The 19,542-nt window shown below is 32.1% G+C and overlaps 3 protein-coding genes and 1 pseudogene across 3 annotated transcripts; 2 read left to right on the top strand and 2 right to left on the bottom strand.

The window, feature by feature from the left end:
* Positions 1 to 1,245: 1,245 nt before the first annotated feature.
* On the top strand, positions 1,246 to 2,566 carry LOC108455918 (cytosolic sulfotransferase 10-like). Its single transcript, XM_017754494.2, has one exon. The coding sequence runs from the start codon at positions 1,363 to 1,365 to the stop codon at positions 2,311 to 2,313; it is 951 nt and encodes a 316-aa protein (XP_017609983.1). The 5' UTR covers positions 1,246 to 1,362; the 3' UTR covers positions 2,314 to 2,566.
* Positions 2,567 to 4,969: 2,403 nt separating this feature from the next.
* On the top strand, positions 4,970 to 9,831 carry LOC108455367 (cytosolic sulfotransferase 5-like; annotated as a pseudogene).
* Positions 9,832 to 10,463: 632 nt separating this feature from the next.
* On the bottom strand, positions 10,464 to 11,942 carry LOC108456066 (3-ketoacyl-CoA synthase 5). Its single transcript, XM_017754659.2, has one exon. It carries the CDS (start codon positions 11,940 to 11,942, stop codon positions 10,569 to 10,571), a length of 1,374 nt encoding a protein of 457 aa, XP_017610148.2. The 3' UTR covers positions 10,464 to 10,568.
* Positions 11,943 to 14,193: 2,251 nt separating this feature from the next.
* Positions 14,194 to 18,743, bottom strand: LOC108457008 (DEAD-box ATP-dependent RNA helicase 7-like). The gene is made up of 14 exons (XM_017755800.2): positions 18,071 to 18,743; positions 17,642 to 17,776; positions 17,412 to 17,552; positions 17,181 to 17,292; positions 17,013 to 17,083; positions 16,717 to 16,871; positions 16,497 to 16,608; positions 16,299 to 16,400; positions 16,149 to 16,209; positions 15,905 to 16,073; positions 15,729 to 15,825; positions 15,489 to 15,583; positions 15,042 to 15,175; positions 14,194 to 14,801 (listed from the first exon to the last, which is right to left on the bottom strand). The coding sequence occupies exons 1-14, from the start codon at positions 18,545 to 18,547 to the stop codon at positions 14,575 to 14,577; spliced, it is 2,088 nt and encodes a 695-aa protein (XP_017611289.1). The 5' UTR covers positions 18,548 to 18,743; the 3' UTR covers positions 14,194 to 14,574.
* Positions 18,744 to 19,542: the final 799 nt, after the last annotated feature.

Here is a 19,542-nt window from a genome sequence, read left to right as displayed (position 1 = left end):
AAATTTGTGGTCCCCTGCTATGCTTACCTTTAGGATTTGATCATTTTTAACCATTATAAAATAATGGTAAAATTTCAAATTTGATCCCTCTAGCATGCTCAATTTTGAAATTTAATATTTTTCTAACCATTATAAGATAATGATTTAATTGTAATTTTGATCCCTCTACTGTGCTCATATTTAGAATTCAATCTTTATATTTAAATTTGACATAATTTAGTCCTCTTTACAATGACATTAATTAGTTCAAATAATTAGTAATAATAATCAATGACAGGGTAAATTAGAGTGGAGATCACCCAACTACATGCAATTACAAAATAATTAAATACTTTAGAATTTAAATATTTTCTCCCGTAATATAATATAAAAAGCAGCATGAAGGACCAGCAAATTAATGAAGTTTATATTTATAGAGATTTTACAAATAGACCAAAATAGATAAGTGAAGCTGATGCAATTATATAGTACTCACTTCAGGTATATTATAATTACATCAATATAAACAAACTTCACCTAAAATACTATTTCAAAATTTTAGGAGTTAATCTCTATTAATTTTCCATTTATTAAGAAATTATATTTTTCATTTAATCTTTGGTAATTTAATAGTTTTGTTTTTATTACGTTTTAAAATAAAGATAATTTAGCAATAAATGTTGGGTATAATAATAAGGTATCCTAAAGAGAATACATATTCTAATATTAAAGATAATATTATTAAGAAAGATAGCCATAAATCCGAACATACATCATAAACTAGATGTAGAAAATACCAAAAATAAAAATAATTTAAAATTCTATGTTTTAAATTTTTAATCTATAACTTAGCCTATATAAATAATTAATCTAACCTGAATCTATTCTTAGATATCAAAAATAAAATTTTCACTTCGTTCTCTAATTGTTTTTGGTCCGTATTAATTTAATTTTTGTCAATTGTGTCACATCTTCTATTTTTTAAAAAAGTAAATTTTGTAATTTTTTAAAAATTTAATATATATATTTTAAAATTTTTAAGTGATAATATATCAGTTAAAAATAGAAATTTTAGAGATTAAATTTAAAAATTACTAAATTGATAATTATTAATTTTCAACTCTAACTAGTAGACAAATGGAGTGGAAATAGTATCTTTCAAAGAAGATCGCAAATATACAAGAGAATACTAATTATTTTAGTAATTTATTTATTTTTATATTATCTGTGTATAAAAAAAAAGTCACAAGTTGAGGCTATTTTATATTAAATAAATTTTGATACCCAGAAGTTGAAGATAATGTATTTCATCTTTTGATAGAGCCACTTTTTTCTTTTATATGCAACCAAAGAAATTTTATACTTGGTAGAACCAGTTCATTAATGGAGTCAAGCTCTGTAGATAAATTGTCTGCTTTGATTAATGAACTCCCTAAACAACCATGGTACGGTGCTGATCTTTACAATTGGAAAGGCTTCTGGTATAGGCCTCATCACCTTTCTTCCACCATGGCTGCAAGTTCAAACTTCCAAGCTAAAGATGATGATGTAATTTTGACTTCATCCATGAAGACAGGCACTACATGGATGAAAGCTATTATCCCAACAATAATGAATCCCGTTGGTCGTACTGATGATGATAGCCTTGACCCTTTGCTCAAACATCACCCTAATGAGCTCATCCCATCACTGGAAATTCAAGTTTACAGTGTAAACCCTCATCCTGATCTTTCAAATATGGTTTCACCTAGGCTATTTCGAACCCATATGGCTTACCCTTTATTACCTGAATCCATTAAAACCTCCGGTTGTAAGATTGTGTATATTACTCGAGACCCAAAGGATACTTTTGTGTCAACTTGCCATTTTATGAACTCTGTGATTGCTGCTAGGGGGGTTGAACCATGGCCGATGAGTGAAGCTTTTGAGAGTTTTTGTAAAGGGGTGCATACTTTTGGACCGTTCCATGATCATGTTTTGGGGTATTGGAAAGAGAGTTTAAAGAGACCGGAAAAGATATGTTTTATGAGATATGAAGACATGAAGAAGGACCCAAAGGGGGAAGTGAAGAAGCTGGCATGTTTCCTCGGCAGGCCATTCGAGAAGGACCAAGAGGTGGAGAAAGTGGTGTGGAGGTGCAGCTTGGAAAGGCTAAAAAACTTGGAGATGAACCAACATGGAGTCGACCCTTGGTTGGGGATTGATTACAAGCATTATTTCAGGCGTGGGATTGTTGGGGATTGGAAGAACCACTTCACTGATGAGATGAAAGAGAAGTTGGAGCAGCTTACAGCCATGAAATTTGAGGGTTCTGGTCTGAGTTTGGGGTATTGATTAAGAATGTTACTCATTTCTGTTTTCTTTTCTGAGTTGCTCTATTGTTTTATGTTTTTGTGTAATGTTTTAAAGTGTCATTATGGTTTGTTGGTTATAAGCCTGAATATAATCCATAATTAAGGCTCAAATATAAGGGCCAAAGGTATAATCCACAATCTAGTTTGAAAAACAAAATAATCCACTTTAAATAATATTAGTGATGGGAAATAAAGTACTGATGAAGAACATATATTTAAGTTTTGTAATAAAAGCTGTTTCACCTTTAATTTAATTCCTATTATTATTGCAATAAAAGAGTATATTATTATTGTTAACAATAAATTTTAATATTAAATAATTTATAAATATAATAAATTTGTAATTTATTGCATTATAAATATATGTTTAATAATAATTTTTAAGAAAAATAAAATTCATCTTAAGTTAAAAGGCTCAGCTCAAGCATTCAAATTTATCATTCATACTCTCCAATACACTGATAAAGATAAAATATTATCATTATAAAAATTACGAGAAAGTCATCCCATTTCATGTTTAATAATATTAAACATTATAATATTTGATATTAATATTTTAACTTTTAAAATATTTTTAAAATATTATTAATATAATAATATTATTTTTATTCAAATTACACTTTTTAAAATGATAAATAAAAGAATCTATTTTTCGTTTGTCTATAAATATTTTTGGTTTACATAAAACAAATATATGTAAATAAATAAATAAAAACTCTCGGATTGAGAATTCAGATGGCATTCCTATGTATTTTGGGGTCTGACTTATACAATTGTTTTGCCGGCAATTGGTGTTCGCAGTGTACATAACATTACAGAGAGGGGACCCGCGTCATCTCTGCCATCACATGCATGTGTCCGGAAACGGAACAATAAACTTTAGATTTTATCAAATTTTTGTTATCAATCATATTAGTGTCTACCTATTAATTTCGTCTATGTTGGTTAGGATAAAATGTATCCATCGATATAAAAAAAATCATTTAAAAAATTAGTGTTTGCAGTGTACGTAACATTGCAGAGAGGGGGCATGCATCATCTTTGCCATCACCATTCATGTGTTTGATATAAATTTTGGTTCGTCTCAATCATACTAATTAGTATGTACGTCTATATTAATTCGAATATGATGTATAGATGAATATAAAAAAAATCATTTTAAAAAATTAAACCCAATTGAATTATTGATAAAAATCACTGCTCATTTTAGTGCTCTTACAACTGTACGTACGAAATGCTAAGACAAACAATAGTTGTTTCACCAATCTAATCTAAAAATTTTTTATATTTATAAAAATATTTAAGTTCAAAAATAATCACTAAAATGACTTGAAATAGACAGTAGATTAGAGTTTTGGGAACTCAATAGCTAGCACTACATAATATTTTGGCCCCGTATTACCTGATGATTGTGTCAGGCTTTGAATTATTGATTTTTTTTTAGTTTAGGAACCGAATGGGCCGCACCAGAGTATTTTTTTTAAAATCGTATCAAACTGATATACAAAAATACTAATATTTAAAAAAAAATTGCTGGCCATGTAATGGCCGGCACCAGAGATGTAAAAAAAAAATTTGATGCTGGCCAATAGATGGTCGGCATTAGGTACTTTTTTCGTGTCCCAATGCAAATTTTTTTACTTTGGTACATTGACGGCCGATACCAGTTAAATTAAAAAAATTTTGGGTCTGGCCATTTAATTGCCGGTACCAAAGATGTAAAAAAAAAAATTTGAGTGCCGGCCATCAGAGATATAAAAACAAAAAAAAAATATTGATGCTGGCCAGTAGATGGTCGCCACCATGTACTTTTTCATGTCCCAATGTAAATTTTTTTTTATTTTGGTACATTAATGGTCGGCACCAGTTAAAATTAATTTTTTTTTACATCTCGGGTGCTGGCCGTTACATGGCCAGCATCCAAAATTATTTTTTTTAAATTTAACTGGTGCCGGTCATCTACTGGTCAGCACCCAATTTTTTTTATTTTTATTTTACATCTCTGTTGTCGGCCATTAAATGGCCAGCACCCCAATTTTTTTTAAATACTGATATTTTTGTATACCAGTATGATACGATTTAAAAAAAAATACACTGGTGCCTACCATTGGGTTCCCAAACTCAAAAAAATTAATATTTTAAAGCCTGACACAATTATCATGCAATCATGAGCTCAAAATACCATGTAGTGTCGGCCATTGAGTTTTTAAAACCCTAAAATACTGTTCATTTTAAGTTATTTTAGTAATTATTTTTAAAATAGAATCGTTTTTATAAATATCAAAATTTTTTGAGGTAAATTGGTAAAAGAGCCCAAACAATAATAACAATTAAAAGGAGAGGAAATATTTGCGGAAATAAAATATTAATCACAAGCTAAATAAAATATATTTAAATTCTCCCCAAAGATAAACTCATGCTGATACGTCGGTTAGTGTAATCCAAAGGTCTCAAGCTCAGCTATAAATACTGGGTTTTTTCGATATAGAAATCAGATCAAATAATTTCTCTCTCTGGTTTTCTTTCTTTTTTTTTTTTTACATGTTCTTGGTGTTTTTTTTCATCAGCTGGTCAATAATGGAGTGTGGTGACTTCAGTACGTTTTATACTTTAATGGGTCAACTCCCTAAAGTAACATGGTTTCGTTCCGATCTTTACAACTGGGAAGGGTTCTGGTATTCGAGCGATCACCTTCCTAGTGCAATGGCTACTATCGAAACTATTTTTTTAAAAAAAATAGGGATCGACTTTATATTTTGTAAAGAAAACAAAAATCGAAAATTAGGAATCGCCACCAATTTTTTGTTTAGGTGTGATCGGATCACCTAGAAATTTAGTCATTTTAATAAAACATTTTGATTTACTAAAACAACGATTTTGGTCTACGAAATTTAAGAAAACGGGTTCGGGAGCCGGTTACGTACGAGGAAGGGTTAGCACCCTCGTTACGCCCAAAATTGATACCGAATTGATTAAATACTGCCCTTATGTCTAAGATTTAAAAATATTTAGAATATGATTCTTTTTAAAACATTTGGTTCAAGTTAGTCGTCAAAATTCTTTCATTTCAAAGGCATATAGCATCACATCCAGCACGATAGGACACGATTTTTTATACCTTTAAAAGCACGATTGATTTTTGACTTCCAAAAGCTTATACATTGAAAATTACAACAGGATGCTCGATTATTTGACCTAACGAAAAACCGAAACCCATTACGGTAGGGCACGATTTCTCGAACTTCTAAACATTGAACATAGCCTTGTTTTAGAATTTAAAGAATACGAATGAAATTCTAGAGGAATATCTGATGATTTTGGATAAACGAGAAATCGAAACCCAGCAGGATAGGGCACGATTCTCTGAATTTCCAAGCATCAAACATTGCCTTATTTTAGAATTTAAAAAAAGAGCGAAATTTTAAAGGAAGGTTCGATTGTTTTGAACAAATAGGAAATCGAAACCTAACACGGTAGGGCATGATTCCCGAATTTCCAAACATTAAACATTACCTTCGTTTTAAGGAATTTTTAAACGAGTAATTATAAAACCAGCTTGAAATGTATTAATTTGATTTGAAATAAATATGGAATAATTAGTTTTAAAGAGTTGGGAAACATAAAATGATATTTGTAAACCCAAAAGGAAAGATAAAAACATGGAATAACATGCATGTATGAAATAATATGATGGATGAATGAAGATAATATAGTTCATTTAATCAACTAACAAGATAAACAATTAAATTCAACCAATCTAAAAACATTATCGATTTCCTAAACATGAATGAAGAATAATCAATATGATAGTAATACATTACGAAAACAATATACAACAATAACATACATAGCCTAACACAACAAAATCAAATGCAAAATATGCAAAATAAAATGAAATCAAAAAATAATATGTATCAGACAAATTTAAAAGTATGAACACATAATATATTATAAATGAGTTGTTGAATTTGAAATTATTTGTCAAAAAAAAAAAAAACTAAAGGTATATACGCATTCATTAAAATATGCGTTATAGAATGAAAACTTTTAAATCAAATAATAAATGCATGTAAAAATGTTTATTAAAATACACTTAATAAAGAAAAAATTGATAATATGTAGGATGTGAAAGTATAGCAAGGATACATGATAAGATATAACTTTAAGAAATATACATAATAGGTTCACAAAACATATATATATATAAATAAATTTGGGAATTATTAGTTGTAAAAAAATATGCATGAAATTAATAATGTATATAAGACTAAATTAATTTTTCCATAAGTCATATATGTAATGATTTTAAAATATATATATAATAATATATATAACAAGAAAACTATATGTATAAACACACTAATTTAATAATGTATAAATCAAGTGTAAATACCAATATATATATATATATATACACGTATAAAAGTAATGTAAAAAAATAAGACATGTGAGATTTTTTTAAATAACATCAATACGTATTGTGTAAATAAATTTAAAAGAAATTACGTATGAAAATGAAATAAGATTAATGATATAATAGAATATAGAAGGAGAGTAAATATATATATATATATATAAATATATATAATAAGATATGAGATTAGGAAACACTTATATATAATAGATTTAAAACACATATATACATCAATAAAAATATATGCGAGAACAACATGGGATTAAATATGTATATAAGATTAAACTAATTTTACTATATATTATACATGTACAAACATAAAAACTTTTGAATGAAATATTACATAAAATATTAATATAATATAAGAAAGAACTTAAAATGACGATTTTATAAAAAAAAACAACGTAAAGCTATCAAAATAAGACAACATGTGTATGAAAATATTAAGAACCTAAAAGGTAAGTATTTTAAATGGAAAGTTCAATTAAATAGCATATATGTACAAATATACACAAAATATTTGGATGAGACATTATACAAAATATGATAAAACAAACTTCAAAATAATTATATAGGTGAAGACATAGCAAAATAATTAAAATAAATTAACAAATATACCTAAATTGATTTTAAAATTATTTCCAAATATAAAGCTCAACTAGATTATTATATGTACACAAGTATATAAAATATGTAAACAAAATATTTTACAAAATGCTGAAATAATATAATGTAAAATTTCGAAGCAATGATTCTTTAAACAAAGTTAAAATTATTAAAGTAGCTTTCTTTAAAAATATTAAGTGAATATCCTTAAAACAATGAATGATATAAATGGGAGCTTAATAAAATAAATTTAAAATGAAAGGGACAATTTACAAATAAAATAAACGAATGGAATTAAAACAAGGATCGATACAAAACATGCTCAAATGCTCAAGGACCTAAGCTGGAAATATCCCAGCCCCAAAACGCAGCACCTAGGCGCGAACCAAAATGAAATAGCATACAAATTTTGGGGAAAAATTAAAAGAAATAAATAAAATGCCAATAAGGGTCTACTGAAATGAGGCGCGAAAAAGAGGGGACCTAGCGTGGAATTATCCCATCACCGCGGAAACACGCGGATCCCAGGGGTTTAGGCCTATACGGCACCGTTTTGGAGCCACTGGAACAGGCCCCAAACGGTGCCGTTTTATGCCCTGAACAAAATCAGGTTAAGAAACCCTAAAAATCCTTCATTCAGCCACCTAAAGGAACTGTCAAAAGAAAAAAACAAGGGCCTCTTCCCCATTTCGTTGAGCTTCACCGGACCAAGCCCTAGCCACCGTTGGACCATCGCGAACGGCGAACGATAGAGGGTGATCCGCTCACTCTTTAGCCCCGTTTAGATCCATATTCAAGGATCTAACATTTCCCTCCATGAAGAATCGATAATAAAGTCCCCACCTTCGTCGGATCCGATTCAAACGGAGAAGAACTCCGATGATGCCGACGGTTCAAGGCTCAGGTAGGTGGCTTCCTTTCCTCCTTTTCCTCTTGTTTTTTTTTTTTTTGTAAATAGTTCTTAAAAATCAAAACAGAAACACTTGCTAGAAAGGGTTGCGAAATATTCAATCGAATTAAACAAAATCACCTTTTTCTTCTTTTTTGATTGCTTTTTTTGTTTCAATCTCTGTGTGTAAGTAGTAAAAACATTGTTTTTGTTCTCTCGGCTATATAGCCGAATACATATTTCTTGGTCTCTGTTGCCTTTGCGTGTTACATTGTTTCTGTTCCTTTTTTGGTCTACTTTGCAGGTTGGGAGGAATGTCAACGAGAGGGGCTTCCGTTCTGGTGCAAAAGACGGGCAGAGCCGGTCCTTGAGTGCCGAATGCGCTGCTGAAGCACGTGGGCAGAGGAAGGGAGGCGCGGCGCTGAGGCTAGTTAGGGTTTCGGCTAGCTGAGATTCGGTTTCGGGTATTGGGCCTATTGGGCCAATGGGTTTAGGAATTGGGTTAGGGGTTTGGGCCATTTGTTATTCGGCTTTTGTTTTTATTTTATTTTTTTGTTTGGGCTGGTTAATGGTTTTGGGCCCGGGTAATTTTGGGCACTTACAGCTGCAAAGTCCAACTTCCAAGCAAAAGACGACGATGTGTTTTTGACTTCTTCTATAAAGACGGGCACCACATGGCTCAAGGCTATCATCCCAACAATCATGAACCCCAAAGGTTGCAAAGATGATGATAGCGATGACCCTTTGCTCAAACACCACCCTAATGAGCTGATGCCATCACTGGAACTCGGTTTTTATAAGGTCAAGCCCAACCCTGATCTTACCCATATGCCTTCTCCAAGATTGTTTCGGACCCATATCCCGCACACTTCGTTACCCGAATCTGTTAAAACCTCTGCTTGCAAGATCGTGTACATCACTCGAGACCCAAAGGACACGTTGGTGTCATCGTGGCACTTCCTCAATGCTTTGATTGGTGATCAGGGAATAGATCCATGGCCTTTCAAGGACGCTTACGAGAGCTTTTGCAATGGAGTTCACGCAGCGGGGCCTTTCCATGACCATGTTTTAGGTTATTGGAGAGAGAGTATAAAGAGGCCTGAAAAGATATATTTTATGAGATACGAAGACATGAAGAAGGACCCAAAGGGGGAAGTGAAGAAGCTGGCTTGTTTCCTCGGCAGGCCATTCGAGAAGGAAGAAGAGGTGGAGAAGGTGTTGTGGAGGATAGGCTTAAAAACCTGGAGGTGAACCAACATGGGATCGATCCCTGGTTAGGGATTGAAAACAAGCATTATTTCAGGCGCGGGATTGTTGGGGACTGGAAGAACCACTTCACTGATGAGATGAAAGAGAAGTTGAACCAGATTACAGCCATGAAATTTGAAGGTTCTGGTCTGGATTTCGGATATTAAATCTTGGATCTGGTTTGTGTGAGTGTCTATTTGATTTCATGAGTTTAGGGTTGGTTGTGTTGTGGTTTTTCTGTATGAAGAAGTGGTGTTGTATTGAGGTATTGTCGAGTAGTCTGTCATGTTTTAAGTAATTTTGTGCTTCGCATATTAATAATCAAAATGAATTAAATAAAATGCTCTAAATGTGAAGATTCAATATTAATATTAATTTTACAAAAAATGAACACCTAAAATCAATTGCATTTATCTCTTTATCTCTTTTTTTTTTTCTTTTTATTGGTTATTTTGGTATATTTTGTGTTTAATAATTATTTCAACGTATGATAATTGAATTCCATTGTACAAAATATAAAGTTATAAATTTTATGAATTTTAAATAGTTTATTTAATTGAAATCGGACCAAAAATCAATTCAGTTGAACACAAAATCCATAATCTAATAAGTTTAACCACTAATTTAATTTAAAAATATAATGCCTTAACTATTCACTCACACTTTTGGATTGTTGACAATTAAAATAATAAAATTAAAAATTAAATACTATAACACCTTTAAACCTCATTATTTATATATATATTCTAATACATAAAAGAATAAAGAGGTGAAAGCACCAAAGAGAATATTTATTATTTTATAAAAAAAGTAAACTCTTAGTAAAAATTCCTTTGTCAACTATCAATAAAATTTTAATTATGTCAGATAAATTAGCAAAATCTATTTTAATAAAACATTATAATTTTTTAACTTGTTACGTTAATTTTCACTAACATAAATCAGTCACTTTTAAAATATAAATTTAACTTAATTGGTATAACATTAGAAAATGTAAATTCAAATACTCTAAAACGTATAAATCCTGATACCAAGAAAAAAAAAGTAAACATAATGTAAATGATTGAATTAGACATTACTAGACCTGAATAGGATACTGTTGAATACAACAACTCCATGGGCTTTTCTTGTTATCTTCAACAATGGGTCTCAAACACTCCAAAACCAAACTACAACACTTAATTCCAGTCCCCAATCCAAGAACCCAAATCTTATCGCCTTTCTTCACTCTCCCCCTCCCTTCCATGTAACCCAATTCATACCACCATGAAGACGACGACTGGTTCCCGAACCTATGTAATGTCATTAAAGCAGGCTCAATATCCCTTCCATTAAGATTCAACTCTTTAGCCAACTCTCTTATCAACGGTTTCCCCGAACTCGGCAAACAGAAATGCTGTACTACGGTCTTGAAGCTCGGCGTGTAAATTTCTGCTGATTTATCGATGAGTTTTTTACGCAGGATCGAAATAACATGGAAAAGTTGTTCAGTAAATGGTAAGATTTGGGAACCGAGGAGTGTTATGTGTGACCGAAGAGTTTCACTGACGGCTTGTAGTAAATCTTTATTGAACGTGACACCGAGTATCCCACGAGAGTCTTCTTCACGGTATGCGGCATAGTAAGCTGTATCATCGTAAGCTCTTTGGGTTCTTAAGCTGTGTATAAGCTTATATTTCGATGTGTTTTCTGCTTGTTTTTTGTTTGACAGTAAGATTCCGGCGCCACCCATTCTGAAAAAGCAGTTGAGGATTAGCTTGGGTTTTTCGTGACCGGAATACCAGCCGGTGGATAAGATTTCAGTGCTGAGAACAATGGCGGTTTTGTTTTCATGTGTTTTGAGGTGGTTTTGAGCTAAATCGACACCGATGGTTCCTGCACTGCAGCCCATACCGGAGAGATTATAGCTTTTGATATCACTTTTCATGGAGTATTTATTGATGATGATGGAAGAAAGAGAAGGTGAAGGGCAAAAACCACTACAGTTGACGATGAGTATATCGATGTCGTGAGGGGATAGTTTTGTTTTTGATAAAAGATCATCCATTACAGGGAAGAGTACCATTTGAGCTTCATTGATGGATTCTCGATGATGCGTTTTCGGTGGAATACAATGTAAAGCTGGTGGAAGATAAGTTGCTTGGCTTAATCCCGAAGAAACCAAAGTTTTGGCCATGAATTCGACACTTTCAGTATCGAAAGCTTCGATCATGGAGGCATGGTGTATGAAGGAAGAGAAAGGGACTTTACATTTGCTCGGTGGCTTGTAACACGAGAAGTCTACGAGATAAACAGGACGAGGCTGCTTTGACTTCAGAAAGTAGGTTTTAATGGCGAAAAAGAAGTAAGATAGTAGCAGGAAGTGGAAAATAGGATGCCGCCATTGTTGAAGGATGAATAAAGTTTCAAATGCTACGATAATGAAAGCAAAAAAAGTTGGCCAAGATAGCATGGTGGATAGAGGAAGAATGTTGATTAAATTCAGAAAGAGCAGCCCATATTTATGCTGAGATATGGCAGCCATTATATTGGAAAGGTTGCATGAGTATGTGTGATGGACCGTTGGGTTGATGCTCATTTAATCAATTTTTTTGCCCCAGTAATAGCTTACTGTAAATTTCAATGTAATATACAATAGGGTTAATATATTTCTTTAATATTAAAATCGGTATTTGAATTTAGTTTTAATATTAATTTTAGTATCTAAGTATTTTCAATTTGATATTTGAGTGTTCTTTATCTCAATTAAATATCTATTTTAATTTTAATGTTAGATTTGGTTCTCAAATTTTTTATTCGGTTAAGTATTTATGTTGTTTTTATTAAGGTATATTTTATTTAGATATCAAATTAAACATTAAAATTAAACTTATATAAAATTCATGTACCAAAATAAATATTAAAACTAAACTATAAATCTTATTCTTATATATTTATTTTCTTAATTCTTATTAACAACAAATGTTTTGGAACTCACATATCTGTAACTATCTGCTAGCCTAATGAATCAATGCAGGCTTTTGAATGCAAAGAGACATACAAGTCAAAGCTCATTGAAGTCTGGCATTATAAAAAAATGTTATTTGACGCATTCTTAAAATATATATCTTTTATTATTTGGTTGGAATTTGTGAGAGAAATAAATTTGGTTGGTCGAGAGATAAAATGAGCAGGATGATGCCACAAATGGGGCTGAAAGTGATGGAGCAGTATCAACCCCCATTTAATATTTTCAATATTTTATAGTGGCTTAGAGAGACCCCAAGCCAGTCGTTATGAAAGGAAGCTTAGCGTATGCCAATTTCTGACTGAGATCAGATTTCTAGATGCCCTCTAACTCCTTTTATCAAAAATATTGAGATTTATTTGCATTAATAATTAAAAATTTTTGAGTTCTATATACACTCTCTATGTGGGTGAAATAAAATGACTTTTTAACAAATGATATTTTTGAAAAATTAGAAAAATAAATAAATTAAATTAATTAGATTTTGATTCTAGGAGACATTGTTGTTATGTTTTCCAGTTATGAGCCATTGTTGTGTGGTCCCTTTCGAGCGGTTCCTTCTTTTTTTTTTCGATGATTTAAAGGCGACAGCTCTTTTCACCAAGGAACTGGGGCTTAGAGCTATAACACATACGCAAGAAGGAAGAATGCCTTAATGGACGGGTACGCTAAGGAAGGGGAGTCGCTTGCTTGTATTAAGAAAGCAAATCTTAAAACTTTATCCTATTAAAATAATGTTTCCTCAATACTAATAAATTAAATTAAGTCAAATTTTATCATTTTACAAATGAAATCATTTGTTAATTTGATTTGTGATTTACTTTTTAAATAATAATTATTTAAATTTTAAACTTATTTAGTTTATTAAAGTAATATAAGGTATAAATTGATTCAATTAATAACAAACGCTAACTTAATTTAATTTCTATACAAATATTTTATCTAAAAATAAGCATAATAACTTATTTGACCTTTTAATTTTGTAAAAGATTATTATAACCCTTTATTTATTTTTATTTTTTGTCTTTTATGACGAATCACCCTAAAATAAATAGAATTTTTTTAAAAATTTCGCTTACATTGCATACAAATGAACTATCACGTATGATACATTAACATTTAATTAATTTTAAATTTTAAAAATAAAAATTCATTAAAATCATTAAAATTATAAATAAATATTTCTTAAAATTTAAAATAAATAATTATGTGTCAATTACGTGACAATTTAACTGTATACCATGTTAAAAGTTGACAAATACTAACTTTTTCTTTCTTTTTAGGGTAATTTGATAGAAAATATGAATTCAAATATTAAAAAGATAAATTTAAATTGAAAACTAAGATAAAAATTCTCGTAAAATTAGAAAATCAAAAATTATTATGCTAAAATAATAAACATTAAATTGCATAAAAAGATTGAAACAAATTTGTTTTTACCATATTACTATATTTGCTAAACTCAATTATTCAGTTTTCTATTGAGGTCTATCTTATAAATATACTAAATTATATACTAAAATTTATCGTCTCAATTAGGTAACCCATAATGCTGTTGTAAACCTAATTGGTCCCCAGTATAAATCAATAATTCAAACCTTCCCAATTTTTTAACAAACCTCCTTGAGATGTAAAGTATATCCCTTCTCAGTGCATGAAACAAAAATTACAATATTCATATCCATTTAATATCAAATTATTTCTATCGCCAAAACTGAATTTCTCATCATATCAAATGCTGTTCGAACATAAATACTCAGTTCACCATGCTTAAATATTTTTTATAATTCTTTTCTCCTGCTAATGTTTTTGGTCGCAGGCAAGGATTACGTATTAAATGTATTTTTCTTACATTTCTAGCAAAACATAAGAAATAAAACTGGGGAGGAAGGCAAAACCCCCAGGGATTATCATATAATTTAAAAACGAAAAAATAAATTAAAAAAATACAGATTAACACAAGTAGATTAAATGTTGCATGGGTTGATATTAAGCATATTATCTTCTTCATCATCTTCAGGTGGTGCCATTTCCCTCGAGTACACCCTTATTACATTGGCTTTAGTCAAGAGTTCACTCACCATCTCTTACTATTATAATGACCTCGCCCACCTCCATTCCTTCTATCGGAAAATCCACCTCGGCCACCACCTCTGCCGCCAGAGAACCTGCTACCACCACCATTTCTATCACCAAAACCACCCCGTCCACCACCAAATCTTCCTCTTGACATGTCCCTCTGTTGCAAGGGTGGCAACGCAACCTTCAACACCTCTAAGTTAACATTAGCTGCATTTTCAGCACCTGAAACCATAAAGCAAGTAAAAAGTGTAAAACTACAACCAACATTACAAACCAGTAAGAAGCCAGAAAATCGAATCCCCAACATTCAATAAGCCCAGCAAAACAAACACTTCGGCATAAGAGAAGTATTATACATTATATCTTGTGAAATTAAGCTACAACAAAGTATAACAACAAAATGAACAAGCGGGCAAGGTAACAACAAAAAATAAGCAACAATATAATCGCGGAGAAAAATACCAGTAAGAAATGTTTCCACATCATCTTCTGCAACATCAAAAACTGCACCCATTCCATCAGCAGTAAGGGTCAGACCTTGCACTGACTGAACCTTTTCCTCGGGCAAGAATCTTTTCAAGACACCAAAAACAAATCTAATACATGCAAAAAAGATAGGGTCAGGAAGTGTTAATTGAATTTAAATGGCTCAGGATCAAAAGATGATGATAGTGAAAGGTGATACAAGAGGAATTTCAAAGTCCAAGAATTTAGGACTTGAATGAGATAATATCGCATTCTGTAGATTCAACTCATTTGACATTCATACATATAGTACTCTAGGTTATTTAATCAGGGATTTGGATACCTAAAAAAATTAAAATCTCCTTTGAGTCGCTAGTGATTATGTTTCTTTGAACATGCTACATCAATTTAAAAAATAAACAAATGAGAACTTCATGATCTTACGAAAGTGTGTAAATAGGTTTTCCAGCTTCAAGAAGTAAAGTAACATGGTTCTCCATAGACGTTAGAAGGGATCTACTCTTTATCTCAGAATAACCCTGAAAAACCATGCAATAATTAGGTGCTTTCAACCAAAAACATAAACAAAAGAGTCAAATAATTAGGTGCTTTCAACCAAACAAGAAAGCATTCACAATATAAAGCGAATAAAAATGTCTGTTATAGGGGTGGAACAGGACTCACTGCAGCCTTGGCAAGTGCTTTGGCGAGCAGATCTTGTGCTGATAGGCCAGAAGTTTCCAAAAGCTCCTGAGCAACGTCCTTGAAGGCAGGGATTACACTATAATTTCATAGAGGTTAAAACCTACTGTTGACAATACATAAAAAAAAAAATCAAATAACAGTAGTAGCAAGTATACCTGTCAGAGACTTGGGTTATTATTTTTGCTGCTTCTACACCAGCAGATTTCGCAATATCGACTGGCTGAGGAGCAGATATGTGCTCAAATTTTACACCGGATTCTCTTTCTATCTTTGATATGCTTGACCTTTTAGGATCATAAAGCATGACAGCAACTCCAGTATTGCCTGAATTTCATTATTCTCAGTATCATATCAAATTTTAAATACCAAATTGAAAAGAAGAACTGAACTGTTTCATACCTGCTCTGCCTGTTCGTCCAGACCTATGAATGTATGCTTCTACATCACGTGGAGGCTCACACTGGAATAGATAAATGGTAAATGTGAACTTTCTATGTATAAGCATAAACAAATCAGCAACTTCAGTAAAACAAGTGTATTGGAACATACCTGGATGATTAACTGCACATCATTGATATCTAATCCCCTAGCTGCCACATTGGTAGCCACTAATGTCATGAACTTCCCTGAGCGGAACCCATTAAGAGTGACCTACAAGCCCATAACACAGTGAGAAATAGTACATACATGGTATGTTTTGCTGTAGGAGAGCATGAATAATTATACACAATCCATATAACACTCTACCTCACGTTGGGCCTGCTGTATGTCACCATGCAAAGCCCGGGATCCAGGCAATAAGCCAGCAAGCTCAGAGGCAGAATCTTTTGTCTCAGTAAATATAATAGTTCGTCCACCACTGAATCAAATTCATCAAACAAAGAGGATAAATTAAAAAAAGGCAACTCGGACAAATCAAATGGAATCAAAATTGTAGCAATACTGTTATATTAAAACTACATCAAACCTGCTATAACAACGTATAATATCTGGGATCAACTGTGACCTTGCAGATTTAGAACAGGGCAAAACAATATGCCTAACATTGGTACTAGCCTTCATCTTCTCATTACCAACTAGATCAACAGTCTTCTTACTTGGTTTAAGAAACCTTGAAGCAATCTGTCAATTAGAAAAACAAATGTTTTCAATCAGACAGGGCAAATAAACAGGAATTGTATTAAATTAAACATCAATTCTTTTAGATGAAGATATCTGAGCTCAAAACAAAGATAAATGAATACTAATAGTTAAGAAACATACACCCTTCACCCAGTCTGGCAAGGTGGCACTAAAAAGAACTGTCTGAACTTTACTTGCATCCGCTACCTTGCCTGGAAAATTAAAACCATGACATGCATAATCAGACTGCAGTGTTACACATAGGGACCACTGCCTGCCAAGAAACGTAACATTCACAAAAACACATACCTAATATAAGTTCAACATCATCAACAAATCCCATTCTCAACATTTCATCTGCTTCATCAAGAACTCGGAATGTCAATGACCCTAAGTGAATATTGCCCCTCTCTATGTGATCCTGCACCAGTTGCAATAGAACATCAAAAATCATAAAATAACATGGCATTTTAAGAGCTATAAAACTTAATGTTCTCTAGAACTAGCTAGACTGCATGAATTATTAAAACATCAGGCCACCTTTACACGTCCAGGAGTCCCAACAACTATGTCAACCCCTCTCTTCAGTTTCATCTCTTGGGTGTGGTAAGGAGCACCTCCATATAAACAACATGATGTCAACCCCACTGCCTCACCATAAACTTCAAAGTCCTCAAAAACCTAGAAACAAATGATTAATTATCATAAACTTCACAGACAGAAGACAGGCATTATCGAAGAATCACACGTGTAGAGAAATAGGCAAATACCTGTTTAGCCAATTCCCTGGTTGGTAAAAGTACTAGAACACTTGGTGCCCTTCCATATCCAGACGTCCTTGATGATTTTCCAGGGCCATTTGTTAAGGACTCCAATATAGGCAACACAAAGGCCAGTGTCTTACCCTACAAAATATCAAACAAGGCTAATGACTACAAAGAATAGAACTTCTAAAATCAATCACACGACAATGGTTGAATTATATTAACCAATTTCAATAAGACCAACAGACTAGCAGCCATAACTAATTAATCACGGATGGACTTCAAAATTAGGCAAATGGAGAATATAAACAAAGCACTTCGTATGATATTTTGGTAAATCTCCTACGTAAGCTATAACAACAGGACAATCACTTCAATAGCAACACCGTCGTCCATTGGGCATTCATAAGATATCAACGGTTACGAAAATTTTACCTGACCGGTTCGTGCTCGTCCAACTAAATCAGTGCCATCAAGAATCATATCAAAAGTCATGGCTTGAATAGGGAACAAAGCCTCAATCCCCTTGGACTTAAGCTTTTCCCTAAGCGCTTCCGAAATCCGAAACCTCGAAATCGCATTAGGATCCTCACTTTTCCCTTCATCTTCATCTCCATCTCCTTCTTCCTCGACCTTAGCTTTCTTTTTCTTCTTTTTCTTCTCCTTTGGATCCACCGGCTCAACAAGCTCCGAGCTCGTCTCGCTCCTCTCCTCCTCTTCTACTTGGAGCTCCGAGGCCTTACGCTTCTTTTTACTCTTCTTCACAGCCGATTCATCTTCCTCTTCTCTAACCTTAGGTTCCTTGATCTTCTTCGTTTTCCTCTCGGATTCAGGTGTTTCGAGAGCGATCTTCTTCTTCATCATTTTCTCTTCTTTCTTCTCTTTGAGGTCAGATAAAGCCAAAGAAGGCATTTGGATTAAGATTGTTATAAACTAAAATCAAAAGCTAAAAGGATGTCTCAGAGAGAATGAGAGAGCTCCTTCTGCCGCTGCAAAATATAGTATTTTGCAATGAGAGGCGGGCAGAAACAGAGGAAGAGAGGAGAGAATTAGGGTTTAACGGTTTCTTTTATAGTGTTGCCATGTGGTAATCTTTCAATTTGACCGTCAAACCCTAATGTTGCTTTAAATTGGACGGCTTTGATTTGACTTTGAGTTGAGTTACGTCTACATTTGAGTGGTATGCGAAACGATGTCGTTTGCATCTAGATAGTTTAGTTTTGCTATGGTAAAAAGCCCTCTCCAATCCTTCTCAATTTTGAAACTGAGCAAATTGATCCCTCTCAAACAATTCAAAGTAATTTAATCCCTGTCAATTTTGAAAGTGAGCAATTAAGGACAATTAATCATGTTCATGGCATTAATTTCTTCAGTCAATTGTACATGATTTTGTTTAGTATAACAACAAATTTAGCTCTCGATGTTTACATGTTTTATCAATTTAGTCTATAATCTAAAAAATTTAACAAATTTAACCTCACCATTTACACGTTTACATAAATGTTAAGTCATTATCAATTTGATAGAATATGTAACTTTTAGGACTAAGTTTGTTATTACACCAATCAAATTATGTACAATTGACAAAAAATATTAACATGGCGATTAATTATTTTAATTACTCACTTTTAAAATTAATAATAATTAAATTACTCAAACTTAACCAATTAACTCAATATCAAATTTGAGAGAGATTGGAAAATCATTTTACCTTTTACTTTAAATATCTTGGTTCAAAAAGAATTAATCACTTATATCCACACTGAATCAATAATTTCAACCAAAAATATCCACAAAATTACAAAGGAAAACAATGTTATTTTTCTATTAAAAATTAAACTCAACTTTTATACTTTTATCTTGACTTCAAACTTTACGATGTTTAAATTTAAATTTCAATTAATTTT

Source organism: Gossypium arboreum, chromosome 11 (assembly GCF_025698485.1).
Source record: "Gossypium arboreum isolate Shixiya-1 chromosome 11, ASM2569848v2, whole genome shotgun sequence".
In the NCBI taxonomy this organism is placed as follows: domain Eukaryota; kingdom Viridiplantae; phylum Streptophyta; class Magnoliopsida; order Malvales; family Malvaceae; genus Gossypium; species Gossypium arboreum.
Note: the sequence above shows the minus strand (reverse complement) of the source record. Positions and strands in the feature narration are given on the sequence as shown.

Coding starts and splice junctions, on each gene's coding strand:
- LOC108457008 (XM_017755800.2), bottom strand. CDS start 18,547: ATGCCTTCTTTGGCTTTATCTGACCTCAAAGAGAAGAAAGAAGAGAAA. Junction 17,553..17,641: donor CCAGGGAATTGGCTAAACAG/GTATTTGCCTAT, acceptor ATTTGTTTCTAG/GTTTTTGAGGACTTTGAAGT. Junction 17,293..17,411: donor GGACTCCTGGACGTGTAAAG/GTGGCCTGATGT, acceptor CAACTGGTGCAG/GATCACATAGAGAGGGGCAA.
- LOC108455918 (XM_017754494.2), top strand. CDS start 1,363: ATGGAGTCAAGCTCTGTAGATAAATTGTCTGCTTTGATTAATGAACTC.
- LOC108456066 (XM_017754659.2), bottom strand. CDS start 11,942: ATGCTATCTTGGCCAACTTTTTTTGCTTTCATTATCGTAGCATTTGAA.